The sequence below is a fragment of the Apteryx mantelli genome, chromosome 26, assembly GCF_036417845.1.
Source record: "Apteryx mantelli isolate bAptMan1 chromosome 26, bAptMan1.hap1, whole genome shotgun sequence".
NCBI lineage: Eukaryota > Metazoa > Chordata > Aves > Apterygiformes > Apterygidae > Apteryx > Apteryx mantelli.
Genome location: NC_090003.1, coordinates 6,028,859 through 6,044,934, shown reverse-complemented (window position 1 = coordinate 6,044,934; position 16,076 = coordinate 6,028,859). Strand labels below are relative to the sequence as shown.

General features: G+C 39.5%; 2 protein-coding genes and 1 long non-coding RNA gene across 9 annotated transcripts in view; 1 reads left to right on the top strand and 2 right to left on the bottom strand.

Moving 5' to 3' along the window:
* KIF1B (kinesin family member 1B) overlaps window positions 1-8,734 on the bottom strand; it is a 98,335-nt gene extending 89,601 nt beyond the window's left edge. For all 4 annotated transcript variants that reach the window (XM_067311169.1, XM_067311170.1, XM_067311171.1 and 1 more), the window contains exons 1-2: window positions 8,489-8,734; window positions 3,195-3,380 (exon numbers count right to left, since the gene is read on the bottom strand). In XM_067311169.1, coding sequence (XP_067167270.1) covers window positions 3,195-3,300 — 106 coding nt within the window. In that variant the 5' untranslated portion in view covers window positions 3,301-3,380; window positions 8,489-8,734. The remainder of the gene's footprint in view (window positions 1-3,194; window positions 3,381-8,488) is intronic.
* Window positions 8,735-9,173: 439 nt separating this feature from the next.
* LOC136994255 (uncharacterized) lies at window positions 9,174-12,149 on the top strand. Its single transcript, XR_010886415.1, has 3 exons — window positions 9,174-9,336; window positions 10,024-10,148; window positions 11,933-12,149. It is a non-coding gene; the product is annotated as an uncharacterized lncRNA (long non-coding RNA).
* A 1,524-nt stretch (window positions 12,150-13,673) lies between these two features.
* UBE4B (ubiquitination factor E4B) overlaps window positions 13,674-16,076 on the bottom strand; it is a 45,237-nt gene continuing 42,834 nt past the window's right edge. For all 4 annotated transcript variants that reach the window (XM_067311184.1, XM_067311185.1, XM_067311187.1 and 1 more), the window contains 2 exons: window positions 15,393-15,539; window positions 13,674-14,984 (listed from right to left, as the gene is read on the bottom strand). In XM_067311184.1, coding sequence (XP_067167285.1) covers window positions 14,923-14,984; window positions 15,393-15,539 — 209 coding nt within the window. In that variant the 3' untranslated portion in view covers window positions 13,674-14,922. The remainder of the gene's footprint in view (window positions 14,985-15,392; window positions 15,540-16,076) is intronic.

Genomic DNA, 16,076 nt, shown 5'->3' with positions numbered 1-16,076 from the left:
TAACAGAAGCGCTTAGATTAAATCTAATACTTTCAAGGATCTACAGTGCTTTCATACTAGCTCTCAGTATTGTCAGGCAAAAACAAATTGGCAAACAAGTTGGTCCTATGGAAGGTTTCTTTAAATAAAAGCAGAAACTCATTTATTTTCATTCCTTTATTAGCATTCTTAATATTGTAGGTTAAAACCCTCAGTAAAAACTCTTATTCTGACATTTTAAGTAGCATATAGATCTGTATTCAGCAACACTGCAAATTTTTAAGTGCTAACAATTTATAGAAATAAGAGATCCACTACGGGTCTTGACCTTGTACAGAGAAATGAGCTAAAAAGCCAAACAGGAGAACAAGGCAATTCCATAGGGAAGACGCACCTCAAGTTCACAAAATTAACTTGTTTTGCTTCTGAGGGAAAGTTAAGCTGGGTAACAAAATTGAGAATAAACTTTCCAACCCAGGATGACATTCTCTTTTGCTAGTAAGCCCACCATGAATAGAGGTCACTCCAAAAAAAGCATAAACAGCCAAACTTGCATATAAACTGACAAACAATACAAAAGCAGGCTATCAGCAAACAGCCCTGGAGGTATTCCAACTTTAAAAATACACTGTATTATAAATGCCATAAAACACTTTTTTCATACGTTCATTAAAAAAGGGTAAAAGCAGCACAACTGTGATATACTTTACCATCTACAACTCTATGCTGTTTACCTTTTAACAACCCCAGCTGCCTCAGTTTCACTATAATGTAGTTTCTGCCTGTATCAGCAGAAACATTTACAAAACTCAAACTTGGACATAGTTTAAATCCAGGACCCACAAAGGTTTCCTAGCATAGCTTGGCCAAACAATACAGAAATAATTAAAGGCCAAATAACAGTCAAAATCCCTACTTAGCTATCAGACTTCACATTGACTCAATCCTGTCCATCTCAATAGTTCATTAGACTTTAATTACAAGATGAGGGAACTTCAACTGCCTCGCAGGCTGAAAGTACTTTCTACTCCACATCTCACTAGCCTCTCAGATTTGCCAGCATCTCCCATGAGGCCTGGAGACTGGCCTCCTGTCAACCTCTTTAGTGCATAAGTGAAAAAAATAACCCTTTCAGAGGCAAGACTTTTGAGCCTCAATCACTTCACTAGTACAGTGTGAAGAGGTGATGCATGCACTCCATAGACTAGAACTGCTGCTGAAGCCCCTTTACTTTGAAACTGCAGCATCAGATCTGAGATTCAGATCTGCTTATGTCACATTCTGTAGCCAGCCTTTAGCCAACAAGTTCAGACCTTAATAATGAGTACAATAATGTAATGGAGAGGCTGCAGAGATTGAGGGATCATGACAAAGTCAAAAAGAATCCATGGCAGACATAAGAACAGTACTTATGCCCCAAATCTAACATACAGCCTACAAGGACACCAGAAGGATTCAGCTCAGGCTTTTGCTGAGTTTACTATATAAGCTTTTTCTGTTCACAGAAAAAAAATTACTCCTCTCTCTTTAGCTTTCTTCTGTATTTCTCCTTTAAGAGGAGAATGCAGGGAAAAATGGCCCACCAACCGCAAGAACATATAACTACTGCAACCTATAATTCCTTTCCCACAGTCTGTAATGGCCCCTGATGACTTAAACCTGACCATCTGTCATATCACCCATCTTGTATCAGAGCCATAAGACTCAAATAGAAGTCTACAGATTGGAAAATTTCCAGAGCACAAAATACAACAAAAGCTGTAAAGGAATTTCCAACTAGATAAATCAGGAAGTATTTTTCCCCTTTTAAAAGCTGATGCAGTTTATTGAAATAAACTGCATTTATTTCAGACATTAGCATTCAGACAACAGAACCAGCATTTTTGTCCAAAACTCATTTCAAATCAGTTGACAGCTTGACTGTCAGAGATTCACAGGTCATCCTTGTCATTGTACAACAAACAAGCAGTTTCCATAGGCTCCTGGAGTTAGAAAATCTTGAAGCTTCTAAAATTTTTGCTGTCAAGTCATGACAGCAGCAAGAAAACCCATTATAGTGGCACCCAGTGGTGCTACTGTAGTTTAGAGCTTGCTGGCATTTCCATTACAAATGCCATCTAATGGAGTCTACAGTTCTTCTATTCTACACTGTTCTGGTCTGAAAGTTGGCAGGATAAAAAAAACACACACACACTTTTTTTTTTTAATATATACATGAAATGACTTCTAAACATTTTTTATTCTTCTTTTAAATGGCAACTTTAAAATTCAACCAAAAAATTTGTTTTTTCAGTCAATATTTCACAAAAGGTCTGAAGATAAGAATTAACTTCACTGAAAGTAGTGTTCTCCCTTCTGCATAATGCCTCTCCTTCAATGATATCACAAACATTGTATATGATTTGACTGGCACCACAACCAGGAGTTAAATTCCATTGCAGAAGCAGGTTGAGGTACAGTTTAGGCTAAAAAAAGGAGGAAGCCTGTATTTAACCTTTTGTTTGTAAACAAACATGAGCAAATACTCAAGCAACAGACAGAAGTAACTGAATGCTATTGGAGTGTCATCTTCTACAGATATCAATAAGAAGAAACTACTTCATTAGCTGAAAACAGAAAACTACCATAGAAGAGCAGATTTAGGTATGGCTTTTAGTTTACACATGACCAAACGACACTGCAGAAAATGGAGTCAATACCAATTTAGACTTCAAAGGCACATAAAAAAGAGTTAATAAATGGTGTGCCCACATTCAGTCTTCCATAGAAGTTTCTTCTTCCCTGTATTTCAAGTCAGTTATCAAGAAAAATTTGATCCATAATAGCTATTTAGTAACTCTACACTTTTAGTTGGTTAGAAAATAAAAAGATTTTATTTAGTCTGTTATTTTGCTGTAGCTTAGTCATCTAATCTGGTAGGCATGAAACTTGACATCCTTTTCCCTCAGCTTTCTCACACAAATTATGCTCCTAAACAAAAGCACGGACTGCAAAATATGCACACCATGAACTAAAGCAGTAGACCCAAACACAAGTTAGTCAAATTCAGAGATAATTAAGTTTGTAATGACAGCCTCGCATGAGAAGAAGGTTCCCTAAAAGGGTTATTCCAGATGATGTAATGTTCACAGTAATCAGTTTAGTCTGATCAGAAGGATTAGGCAGGGAGGCAGAGAAGAGAGAAAGACTCCATTATGAGATTAAACTGAACTTACTTGTTGAATTGCCTTGCATCTGGATGATACATTTGGATTCTTTGCTGGTCTCTCGGGAATTAAAGGGCCGGACCCGAACAGCCACCTTCACAGAAGCCCCCGACATTCTGATCGCTTGCAGCGCAGTCGAGAAATTAAAAGTGAAGGGGTTAGGGTTTTTCAAGTTTGCCTTCTTCTTGGCGTTTTCTAAAGAAGAAAAAATATAATTTAGTTATTCACACCTATTGTGTTTAAGATACTGATAAAAAACGGGAAGGTACAAAGTTGTATGATCACGTCATTCCCCCCAGGGCAGCCACCCTCCGTGTCCCCTCAACAGGCTGTCGCTTCAAAGACAGAACTGGAAATATATTTATCAGCACCTGTACTCTGTCTCCCTAGTCAGAAGTTTCTGTCATCCAAAGCAGTTCTTTTGAAGTGTACAAATAGGTTTGTTTTCATTACTTGGTTTTCTTCCCAGGAAGAAGAGAGACTAATATTAAAATGAAGATCTGGTTGCAACATGTGTTACACTTAACCTAACAAAGATAATTTTAGCAGTGAAGATATGGCTGCTTAGATTTCAACAAAAGCTAGCTACTACGCTACATGTTTAAGTTCTCTAGTTGTCAACCCTTGCTGCAGTAGTGCATTAGCAGTAACAGTAAAAGTAAAGTACAAATGCAGTCCCCTTCCATAAAAAGGAGTGTACATAGCAACTGTAGGGAACCTTTGTGCTCCTGGGAAGCTCCCCTTGTCGAAGAGAAATAAAACTCAGTAACTACTTGCATATCTAGTGATCTTTAAAGAACACAGTACTCCTTATGGAGGAAGAGGTGTTAAAATTTATTGCCTTCGGGGTGAATATTACTATCTGTATCTCCAGCAGATGTTCACCACTAAATGCATCTTCAGGTCACTATCAAAATACTTGTTGTTCAATCCTAACACATCCAAATGATGGAGCACTGTAATTGGCAGGGAACTATCCGTGACACCCAGGACATGTCTATTTGTCAAGTCACGTCTATCTGCCATTGTACTGAAATGCAGGAATAAAATATTGGTTCAATTATATTGATTCTTATCTCCCCAATCAACATTTTCATAAGATGATCATTTTTCAACCACCCTATAAATAAGCAGTTTACCTCATTGCCACAGGATACTGTCAGTACTGAAGTTCAACACAGGCTCAAAAAGCCATTGGACAAATTCAAAGAAAAAGTCATCAGGAGCTAGTAAAAACAAAGGTACCAACACTTGTCTCAAGAAGTCTCCAAGACACAGATTCTCAGAACCTAGAAGACTATACTGAGGAACATCATTATATGGTCCCTTTATTCTTATATTCTAAGCATCTGCTACTGGCCACTGCTAAAGACAGAATTCTGGGCTAGATGGATCTTTGGTCGAACTCAGTGCAGTCATTTCTATGCTGAACCCAAGATAATATGAGCAGAACTCTACCCTGCACGAGTCAGTACACATGGCCCAAAAAAACCCAAGAATTCTTTTATGGTTAACTATACTCCACATATCCAATGAAATGCTCATTTCAGGGTTGTAATCACAGTGCTACAAGATCACAAAACGTAGTAGCAGAGAAAAAGCAGAAGCATTTCAACTCTGTAGTAAGTTCTCCAGCTGATAAAAATATTTAGGCATTCTTGATTCAAGCCATGACACATTTTCACACAGTACAGAAGATTTTAATAAAACTTCATTACTTCATTAATGACATCACATGGTGAAGGTGGAAATTACATCATTCTATAGAGTAGGAGAAGTAATTTAAAGCATTCCTTATTTTAGTAGGTTACCAAGGTATCTCACCAGACTATTAGAATAGGAATGCCTTTAGGAACAAGCCAATTGAATTTCAATGTCAATGATACAGCAAACTGGTAGAATAACCAGTCATGAGAGATCCATACAGCCAACTAAACACTCAATTGTTGTTAGCACAGAATTTGAAGAAGTCCCACTAAAAGCTCAAGCACAGAATAGAGACCAGAAACACAGAGCAACTGAGAAAGGTGACTTTAAAATATATATTAATCCATTGATCTGTGCATTGATGAATTGAGGGCTTTTAATGTTCTTTAACATGAAGTAGTAATAAAACTGTTGAAAACAGATCAGCTCCCTTCCTGTAAAACCTAGCTTAACTACTAGTAGGCATGTTTTGTGTAGTCCAAAGCTAGCACACAAATCATAATAAAGAAATGATCAATGCTACCTTATATCTTATTCTTTTTCAATCCTTCAGACTACCAGAAGCAATAACAGAGAAAATGAAAAACAAAAAACCCTAATATCAGAACAGGATTCATTAGCCTGTACTGAAAGATCTAAGGCCAAATCAGCTTATGGTCAGTGACAAGGAAAACCCTCACAAATAAAAGTACTTTTACAAAATGCTATCCCCACTCTAATCAAACAGCAGCTGAAGAACACAGTTATTGTGCTGTCCAATGAAATGTCCTCTAAAAGTGCCTTAAGCAACCTGACTATGTATTATCATTTCAATTAACAAAATGATTTTCCAACAAAGCACACACTAAAATAGGGGGAACTAATCTCACAAGTATACACCCTATTCACAATAAAAAAAACCACTGCATGCAAAGCACACCACCAGAGATTCAATATGCATTAGCTAAACAAGAATTTTGTTCTGAAGAGAGATGTTAAGAAATTCTCATAGAACAGGATCACAAAATCAACTACATCAGCATTAAGAAAACCCTCAATGTTAGTCTTTTGGAGTTACAAACTTTTTCCAACCCTATCTTCTCTACTCATTTTTAATTACTGCATTTCATTTTTTATCTCATTCTCAGGTCTACTACTTTTCATAGCTCATAGTTTACTTTTCAAGTAAACAAAATGTATGTTTACAGTTGCACATGGACTTCAGATGTTTTGACACCATCTCTCTGTGCAAGATTTAATATTCATTAATATGGAAATTAGCCCAAAACCATGTTTTTTTTTCCAAGTTTCTCATAAATTAAAACCAATGTTTTTCAGTTATTCAGCAACTTTAACTGGTCCTCCTGACACTTTTTAAAAGGCAGCACTGCCTTCATCACACAGAATGACAAAATAAGGCAAAATGATATCAAGTTTAACAGGTAAAGTATCACAGAAATTAGTAATAAATTGCAACCAGTTTTCCAACTAATTTTACATTTCCCAGTAGTATCTGTTATTGCTGCAAAACATTGTCTACACAGAGGTAATAGGAGACATAACTTGCAACAGAGCAAAATAAAATCCCTGTTACAGTCTTTGATACAGATTTAGGAGAACAAGCTTAAAAGATGAAGTCCCTCATATATTTGTTACAGGTTTAGAAGACTGCCATTCATTCTGGAATGAACCATTCTCTTAATGCCTTGGAAAGAGTCTACTAACTGTGCATCTTTTAACATTTCTCCTGTATGAATCCAATCAAGAACCAAGTCAAGAAAAGAACTGCGTGTTTGAGTCCTTACCATGATATACCTCTGGCTCTAAAACTAGACGTAAGCAATACCTGAGCATTTAGTCAGCTCTTTATCAGCGCAAAAGCAAACCCTACGCGTTTGAGAGGAGACAGCATTCTATTAATCTTATTTTAAACTATTATTAAAAGATATTCACCATCCACCCTACAAGCAGCACAGTGAGGTTTTAATATTAAGTGTGTCATCAAACAAATCATCTAAATACCTTGTCTGTTTTCTATTATTCAAGCTCACAAACAATCTCCCTTTGTGGGTCTCAAGCACCTGAAATATTACTTGAATTTTACACACAAATATTTAAATAAACAGGTTTTACATTAAAATTTTGATTCTAAAATTTTGATATATCTGAAAGTTCTGACAAATCAATTTTTATGCAACATCAAAACACAAAAGATATTGCTTGTGTTTGAAACAAAGCTAAAGACCAAATAGGGACTTAAAGAGCCAAATTATTATTTATAACATCAGACAAGTTTATAACAAACTCAAAACAATTACAAAATATAGCTCAGAGTCTAGATCTCTACATTCAAATAAAAACGCATCACAAAAGCAGCATCACTTGCATTCAACAGAGCCAGCCATTGTGTCATATTTGTATAGGAAACAAAGAATACAGTATGTCTACCAGAGAATGTGCTAACTTTTAAAAACAAAAAAATTGCTTCCTACACTTGTAACTTAATCACCACACCAGCTCTAAAGAAAGGAAAGGAACAAGCACAGAGATTAGTCTATGGAAAGTTAGCAAAACAGCTGTTCAGAGCAGCAGGGGTTTATGAACAAGAGGACTGCAGAGAATCCAATTTTAGGTCCTCCAGCAAGGGTCAGGTATTAACAATAGTCTGAGATATCAGCTGAACTCATACACTACAAATTGCTATCTTTGTACTTTAACCTAAAGCAATGATGCTATATAAAATAGCGAGTGCAAGTGCAGAAATTGGCCATGAACTGAAAATCAGATCATATAAACATATGGCTACAAATAATTTAACAAAAAAAGAAAAAGAACAAAAAGAACCAAACTGAGGAGGAGCTGGAAGTGAAAGGAAGGATACTTTAAAAATTAGTATGAATGCTGTTCAATGTTTGATTCCCCATTTTGGAGAACAGATGCAAATTCACCATGTGCATCTGGCAAATACCAGTCCTCCAACCTCAGTTTCACACCTATATTCTGCCAGTGACCCCCGGACTAGCAGGCCTGTCATTCTGCCTCCTGCCTCGGCTCACAGCGGATTGTCAGATCATCATCCCAACATGGCTGCCTCGGTGATGGTGCTGCACTGAATCCCGGCACCTAGAGGGCCGGAAAAAACAGCCGAGAAAACGCAACCCTTTCGGCTTCGTGCAGCCGTCCCCAGCTGGCACCGAGGGGCCGTGCCTCCTCCTGACCAAGCCACTACCGCCCCCGCCTCCCCCGCCTGCGAAGGGGAGGAAGGACGGAGAAATGCGGCCATCTCCAGGACGGGATCCAGGGAGGGATGGGAAGGGAAGGGAAGGGACGGGAAGCGGCCGCACCGCCATGGCTCGCGGCGCCGGCGGGGAAGCGGGAGGAGGCGGCAGGAAGGCGGGGGAAAAGCAGCTGCGAAGGGAGGCCGGGCCGGGCCGCCCCACGCCCTTGCGCCGCTGCCCTGCCAGCTCGGCGGCCCCCTGCCCCGCCGGCAGCTCCTGCCCCCGGGCCCCGCCGCACCCGCAGCGCCCGCCGGCAGCCGCGCACACAACCGGCCAACCGCCGCCGCCGACCGTTGGGCCGACACTCCCCCCCCCTCCGGGCGCGCGGGAGCCCCTCACCTGGGAGGGGCGGGGGCGTCCGCGGGCCGCGGGCGGAGCGGGGCCGCCGCTGTCAGCAGCCGGAGAAGGCGGCGGGGCCAGCGGAGGAGCGCAGCGCGGAGCAGAGGAGAGGGGGGAGCCCGGGCAGCCCCATGGCGCTTCGCCGCCTCCTGCGCCGAGTCGGGAGACCCCCCCCCCACCGCTGGGCAGGGAGCGGGGAACGGAGAAAGGCCGCGCCGGGAGGACCGAGCGCAGCGACCCACTCCCCGCGGCGCTGCTCCCACACTGACAGGATCGCTCCGCTGCGCACCGCTCCCCGCCTCCGCGGGGCGGGGGGGCGGCCGGACCGCCAATCGTCGCGCGCCGCTGCCTCCCGCCCCCCGGCCTCGGGCCAATCGCCACGCGATCAGCCGGCGGGCGCCCGCCCTCCGCCGTGCCAATCAAGGACTGACACGGCCGCGCGCCAATCGCCGCCCGGCAGAGAGGAGGACGCGGCTCGGCTCCAAGGCGATGCCGGTCCTCGACGCGGCGGCCCCGCCCCTCCCCCCGAGTCAATCCCTCCGCCGAGCTTCGGAGGCACGAGGAATCGGGGGCCTCCGCCGCCCCAGCCAATCAGAGCTCGTGGAGGAATCCGCGTCGTCCGCCTTTTAACCTATCACGAACGGCGCGAGGACACTCCACCCCCCCCCCCCCGCGATCGCATCACCGCGCCGCCGCCGGTGTGTGCCTGCGCGCCCCCTGGCGGCGGCGCTGCCGGGCGGGGCCCCTCGCTGGGAGGCGGCGAGCAGAAACCGAGCGTCCGTGCCTGAAAAAAAAGCGATTTTAACTGCAGCTGGGCGTCTCCCCCGATTTAAAGGGCCAAGTAGCAGGTAGGCGTGCTCACCCGCCCTGAAAACTGTGCCCGGAACAGCGAATTCTCTCAGCCCCAGGCGATTTCAATAGGACCCAAAGGCCCCCTGAAAAATCCAAATAAGGCCCGACGATAGCAGTTACATGAGGAGGAAAATATATTTCTCCCCCTTTAAAAGGTTTTTTTGGAGCAGCCTAAGATAACTTCAGCAGATCTCATAATGTATTTTTATATAACTGGTTGTTATAATGAACAGTGTTCATAAATTCTCATACTCTAAAACTTCACATATATTCTCATACTAAAAACTGATTTTTTGTGACAATCTCTGCTCAAACATTCCTCCTTTCCATTAGTACTTTGTTCATTTGTGTTGTTAGGAATTGCCTTATGTTTAACCTTACCAGCATTTAAAAAATAATAATTTTATTACATGAAATACCTTAATTACTTACTTTCCACACACACACACACACACACACACACACACACACACACACACACCGTCATTTACAAATCAAATTTCAACTGTTGAGAACATTTGGTACTTGAGACTTCTGGCTTCAGAACAAGGTTTATTTTTGTTCACAGGTCCCTGGCTAGTAACTATATTAATCTCTCATGTGCTCCCCATCATTTACAGTTTCTTGGAAGAATGCTTTATTAGTTCCTTTCTGTTTGGTGAACAGTGATTTTTTTCCCCTAGCCAATCTTATGACCACGTGTGCTTCCCCGCTGCAGTTCAGCCATTGTGTGCAAAAGCCTACAAGAATATATATGAGCACTGGCTGGCAAGGAAGTGTTGCTGCAGAACCAGCACAGCAAAAATGGGTAGGTTTTGCATGTCCTAGAAAATAGCATTCTTTAAGCTTTGGAAGACTCCCTATTGATGGAAAAACAGATTTATCAGTGTGCGTATTAGTATGCTCTAACTGTGCTAATATCTATCTATCTAGGACGATGCAGAATTAGGTGAGTTACAATACTCTAAAAAAGACTGGAAAGGCTGTGGCAACTTAAAATACTGAGGGTGTGCTGAACTCTTCCATGGTAATAGACAGTGTGGTTAATTTTACTTCTGCAAATTTTGCATAGTCTCTCTTCCAGACAATAGCTCTTGCACCACTTTCTTGTATCTAAGTTTTGAGATTAATTACATAGAATAATTCCAGCATGTTAATTCTTAGGTTGCTCATTTACAGCGACTTGAAAAATTTTCTAGAAACATTCAGAGGAAATCTAATTTTATTTGTAGAAAGAAAATAGTGAAGAACATATGATGCATGCTTTATGGGATCTGGGAGGTCACTTACTACAAAGGGAGACAGAGGAAAATTGATACTTAAATATCAGAGTATTGAGCCAGAAGGTGATAAGGTATTAAAGCAGCCCTCATCCAGTTGGTTGTAATATCTCTTTTAATTACAGAACTTATGCATTTTCTCTCAATTTATTAAGATCAGTCATTGCTTTGACTAGCCTTCTCAGTATAACTTTTGAAAGTCAGCTCTCCTAGAGTAATATAGAAGTAAACCTATTAAAAATGCACTTAGGTGGAGTTCCATGGCAGGGCTTTACCTCTGAATCCTGCTTTTTAAACAATGAATTAGCATCCATTCCCCTACAGAAAAGGGACCAGTCTTGCTCCTTATAGGAGCTTCTGACCAATAGCATATAGCCCTGCAGCACTTAGTACAGAGACTGATTAGTAACTTCACACAAGTGTATGCAGATTTAAAAGTATAATTTAGACTTTTTTTTAAAAAAAGATCATGTAGTGAAACTTCCCAGTACAAGAAAATTGCTCTTGAGCATTATTATACCAGAAAAATGAGAGCAAACAGTACTGGGAAAAAGGTTCTTGCATTTAACAATACAAGCAAATATAGTCAATTACTCAAATCACTGATGTGGTACCTAAAATTGGGAAGACTGATTAAAGCAGGAAAGAGGGTAGGTTTATGGTAAATGATAAGGAAAAGGAAGACAACTATATTGTAGTGTAATGCTCATGGGGATTGGAGGTAGTCAATCTGTTATTAGCTAGGGCAGCACTGTCATCCTGCTATTAACAGCATTAGGCTGTCCTTGCTGCCAGCAATGTAGAGTTGGCAACAGGGTTGTAAGTTTTATTACATAAGAGTAAATTATGATATAACAGAATCAATTGCACTGTATTTTATTGATATCAACATTAGAATTTAGCTCAGTAATTTCTCTAGTCACATAACTAGAGGGCAAGTACAGACCAGTGATACAATCTTTTAACTTCAACTTTTCCTAGAAAAAAAACACATTTTGCAAGGTTGATGCAAGTTAGCCCATCCTGAAATGAGCAATTTATTGTGCAATTCACAGGTCAAAACTGCTCAGATTCTGTAGATACATGTAAGCTCAATTGATATTTCAGTGCTCTCTAATATATTGTGTCAGTATTGTAGTAAAGATAGTTTTATTGAAAAAGGTTAAATGGCATATGTTAGTATGGGGAAATTGCAAAAAAAAAGTGCAGCTCATATTAAATAGATTAAGAACTAAAGAGTTTTTGTGAAGCTGATAAGCTTTTGTGGGAGATTCATTCTTAGTCCAATACTAACTTCAGCTTTCTTTTTCAGGTGTTGAAACATCCATTATCCACCGAAGGACAGGCTATTGATACATTTTTGTACCCAAGAGACAGCAATATAATAGTACTATTTCAATTGCTTGTATTAAAATATATTTTGTTATTCTGTCCATGAATGTTGAGTTTGGAAGAGTTTGTGCCTAAATCCACAGTTTTCTGAAATACTTGATACTTTGTTCTTCAGGTAAAATTGTTTCAGCCACTTATATCAGCTTTCATGTCTTCTGTAATACCTGGATTGATACATTTTCAAGTGATAAATGTATCCCATAATTAAACAAAAAAGTTCAGTAGTGCACTTTGCTATTTAGACTGTTGGATCAAAATCTGATGTGATGGTAGAATAAATAATAATCAAGACAAAGTCCTTCAGAATCTGAAATTAAGTCCTATACCAAATGTAAATATTTCTATTTCCTCCTGTCAGATAAGGTTAAGAAAAACATCCTGAATCTGTTTAAATATGCCTTTTAGTTAGCACAGATTAATGTATAATATACTTTTATATACTAAAACCCAGGATTTTCATTGTACACTTGCATTAAAACAGGCTAGTACCACACTGATTTTCCTGCAAAAACTTTATATTCACAACCCTCTTTGATATTAGTTATAAAACTTCAAATGTGAAACAGCTGAAACTATTAGAGAATAGCAGACTTCAAACCTTGTGTAGTATATACTTAAGCAAAAAAAATTTTTTTTTTTAATCTAAGGATGCATTATTTCTAATTAGGCTCATCTCACTTTATGAGACTGCTCGTGGTTTCCACAGCATCCTTAACCACAATCCACAGAAGGTGGTGGTATAAATGTTTAATTTGTAATAGCTGAAAAAAAATTAGAAGAAAGCATTTCTTCCATCTTTCCAATACATTCAGACTCTGTCAAGGAAACTAAAAAGCTATCTGACAACTTTAACTTCTAGAGAAAAACAAGCCATGATGTGAAACTGTAGCAGTTTAGCAGTCCTCCATTAAAAAACAGTTATGTACACTGCTGAATAGCTGTCTTCCATTAGATAAAAGTATAAATTCTAGGATATTTCTAGAGGTTTAAGGCAATAAGCCTTAATAATGAAATGATGGTGCAACATTTAATAGTTTTTCTTTATGCAAAAATTCATTACCTCTTCTTAAGGGAAAAAAAAAACAAACCCACACCTTGAAAGCTATAGCTCACTGCACACCATTATAACACGTTCAGAAGCTATGATGGACTTGGATGCTGAATGACAGTTTGCAGGTAAAAGCATAGCAGGTTTTGTTCTGTGACTTCTGGGGAGGAAGAGGGGGATTTGAATTTGTGGAAGGAGTGGAGATTAAGAAACCAAATAGTAATAGAACAAGCTTCTCTGTTCAACAATCTATGTAGCCACAATCTTCAGAATCTTCCCCCCACCCTCAAAAACAAAACAACACTGCATCTTACTTGCATATCTGAAAGGTTAGCATTGTATTATAATCTGACCAAAATCCCCCCTGGAGCCCTGGCACTGCCTGCCAAGGTAACTATGATTAGGTACAAGAGTCACCCACTTGTAAAAATTCATTAGTTTGAAGTACTACTGATATTTGTGTTCATAGCAATTTTTCCACATACGATTTGCTAAGTTATCTCTGGATCCTAAATCAGTATCAGGAAACCTGAACGAAGCCACCCAATCACTTGTATTTTTTCTACTCTCAGTGACTCACTTAAATGAAAGACAAAGGAAAGATTCTCTGTGAGTGTGTATCACCATTTATTGTAGTTCAAGAGAGTCAGGAATTGAACAGAGGACACAGCGAAAAAACAAATAAAAGAAAAACAACCTTTTTTTTACAGACTTAATTTTAAAACACTGTGGTTTCAAATCCTTTTTAAAAAGGAAATTCAAGTATCTTAAGCAGGGGGCAGTAATACAAAAATGTTTGTGAATATTTTTTAATTTTTTTTTAAAAAATGTAATTCTACATTTCCTGCACCCTTTTTGCTTTGGTAAGGCCAAGCCATGGATACAAATTGGTAAGCAACATAAAAATGACCCCTGCCCCAACTGCAACCTCTAAGAATAAAAGGATCTGCTCTGCTCTCTGCGGACAAGCTCTAATGGCTCAGAACTGTCATTTAGCATATATCATATCTTCAGCATTAAAAGAATGGATTTTATTTTTTAAAAAGTCACTGAAATCCTGGTATTCCAAGTATCTCATTCATGGCAGCTGTTTTATCATATTTCTATCACAACGCTTGTCAAAAATACCAGAGCATCTAGATCAACATAAAGAAAAGTGACATCTCAAAGAACCAGAACTTAAAATCCACATGTCAAATCTTTGCCTTTTTTAAATTATTCTTGTGTCTTCTAACACCAATTAAAAAAAAAAAAAATATGTGAATACGTATAATATAAAAATACGATCCCAAGATTAACACTTTGTTGCAGGCACAGTTATCGCACAGAATATGTTCTTTTGAGGGCAGGGGAATGATTTTGTTTTTCACAGGGATTTTTTTTTTTTTTTTGCATTTAAAAAAAAAAGACAGCAGTGCAGGTTTGTGGGGTGGAAGAAGGGAGGGAAAGAGGAAAAAGTTACTTTAGCAGCAAAATGTCCAAGGTTCTAACCACAATCAAATTAACGGATATCTGGCTGTAAAAAATAAGGTTGAAGGGATGCTGCCCTGATCCATTCATCTTTGCTAAAATAATTCAGCTGTAAAAACTCCAAAACGTGACATACTGAAGGACAGTTTTGTAACATAAGCAACTTCCTAATTTGTCCTCCGTGTTATTGACCATCGTTATCACTTAAATATATGTACAAGAATTAAGCTGCTTTTCTTCTCGTCCACATGCTTCTGGTCACTACTGCAAGTCAGTGCCAGTGGGCGTGCTAATCCCATCAATAGCTTTCAAAGTGTATCTGCTCCACTATTACCAGACCAGCTCACGCCCCGTTCTTCCCATTGGCATTGGCGTGCACTGCGAGGGAATTTTTAATGATCAGCATTCTGCTTGTCTCTCATCCAGGCTTGGATTTGCTCTTTAAGTTCTGGCACTAATAATGTAAAGAAGAGAAAAAGAATGGTTAACTTGACAGTTAAATTGTTCAGTAATACTACTACCCTTAGAAAGCTCCTCATGACCAATAGCATTCCTTTTCTAGAAACCTTCTGGATTTCATTTCCGTCTCTATCAATGTAGTTTCTGCACAGCTTTGAGTAAATGAATTACTCATTTACCTACCATAACAATATCCATTAGCCCAGTAGTTACAAAGATAAGAGTTTTTTCAGACAAAAGGAAAACACAAGGAATGAACTTTTCTTTACAAGTTGGAGTGAAAGCACTATTAACCCTACTGATGCAGCATCACTATCTTCTAAAAGTATACGGAACAGAAATTGCACACAAATTGCTTCCCCAAGCCAACAATTCCATCACTAAATATCAAAAGCAAGGTTACCTGGTTCCAGCATATTTTCGGTCAGCGTCTGACGATTGAAAGGATCAGTGGAAGAGTTCAACAGATGCCTCAGGATGATGGACCTGTCCATAATAGTTCCAGATGGCAGCCTGACAGGATCAGTCATCAGAGTGTCCATGAGTGGATCTAAAGACAGAAGTGTCTCATCATTAACTTGAAGACAATAGCTACATGTCTCATCTGCACACACAACCACAGCACAGATTGATATAATCAGGTATATCGCTGAAGTTGCAGAAAATCATCAAAAAGAGCAGAACCACATTTAGTGTTCCGGTATCAGGAAAGCTTTTGTGCAGTAGAGGAATCATTTCCAGAAAAGGTAACTATTGCTGAGGAAAAGGCTGTCATAGAATGCAACAGCAGATTTAGCCCTAATTCAGAAATATAGGAGAATGGTATAAAAGCTAAACATTTAACTACACTATTTTCAGATTTGTTTTTATTATTATTTTACTGTTTTATGAACTATGCTGCAAAGTACATGGAACCACAACCTGGCTGGGACTGGACAGTGCAGTCCTGGGGTGGGAGGGGGGGAAGCCTAGTTCTCTTCATTCACTTAGCCATTTAATTGAAATGGAGAAGGATGCATGACTCTAGAAACTATATATAGTCTTTACTAATATATATTCGTATTTAGTATCAAAACAACATAAAAAA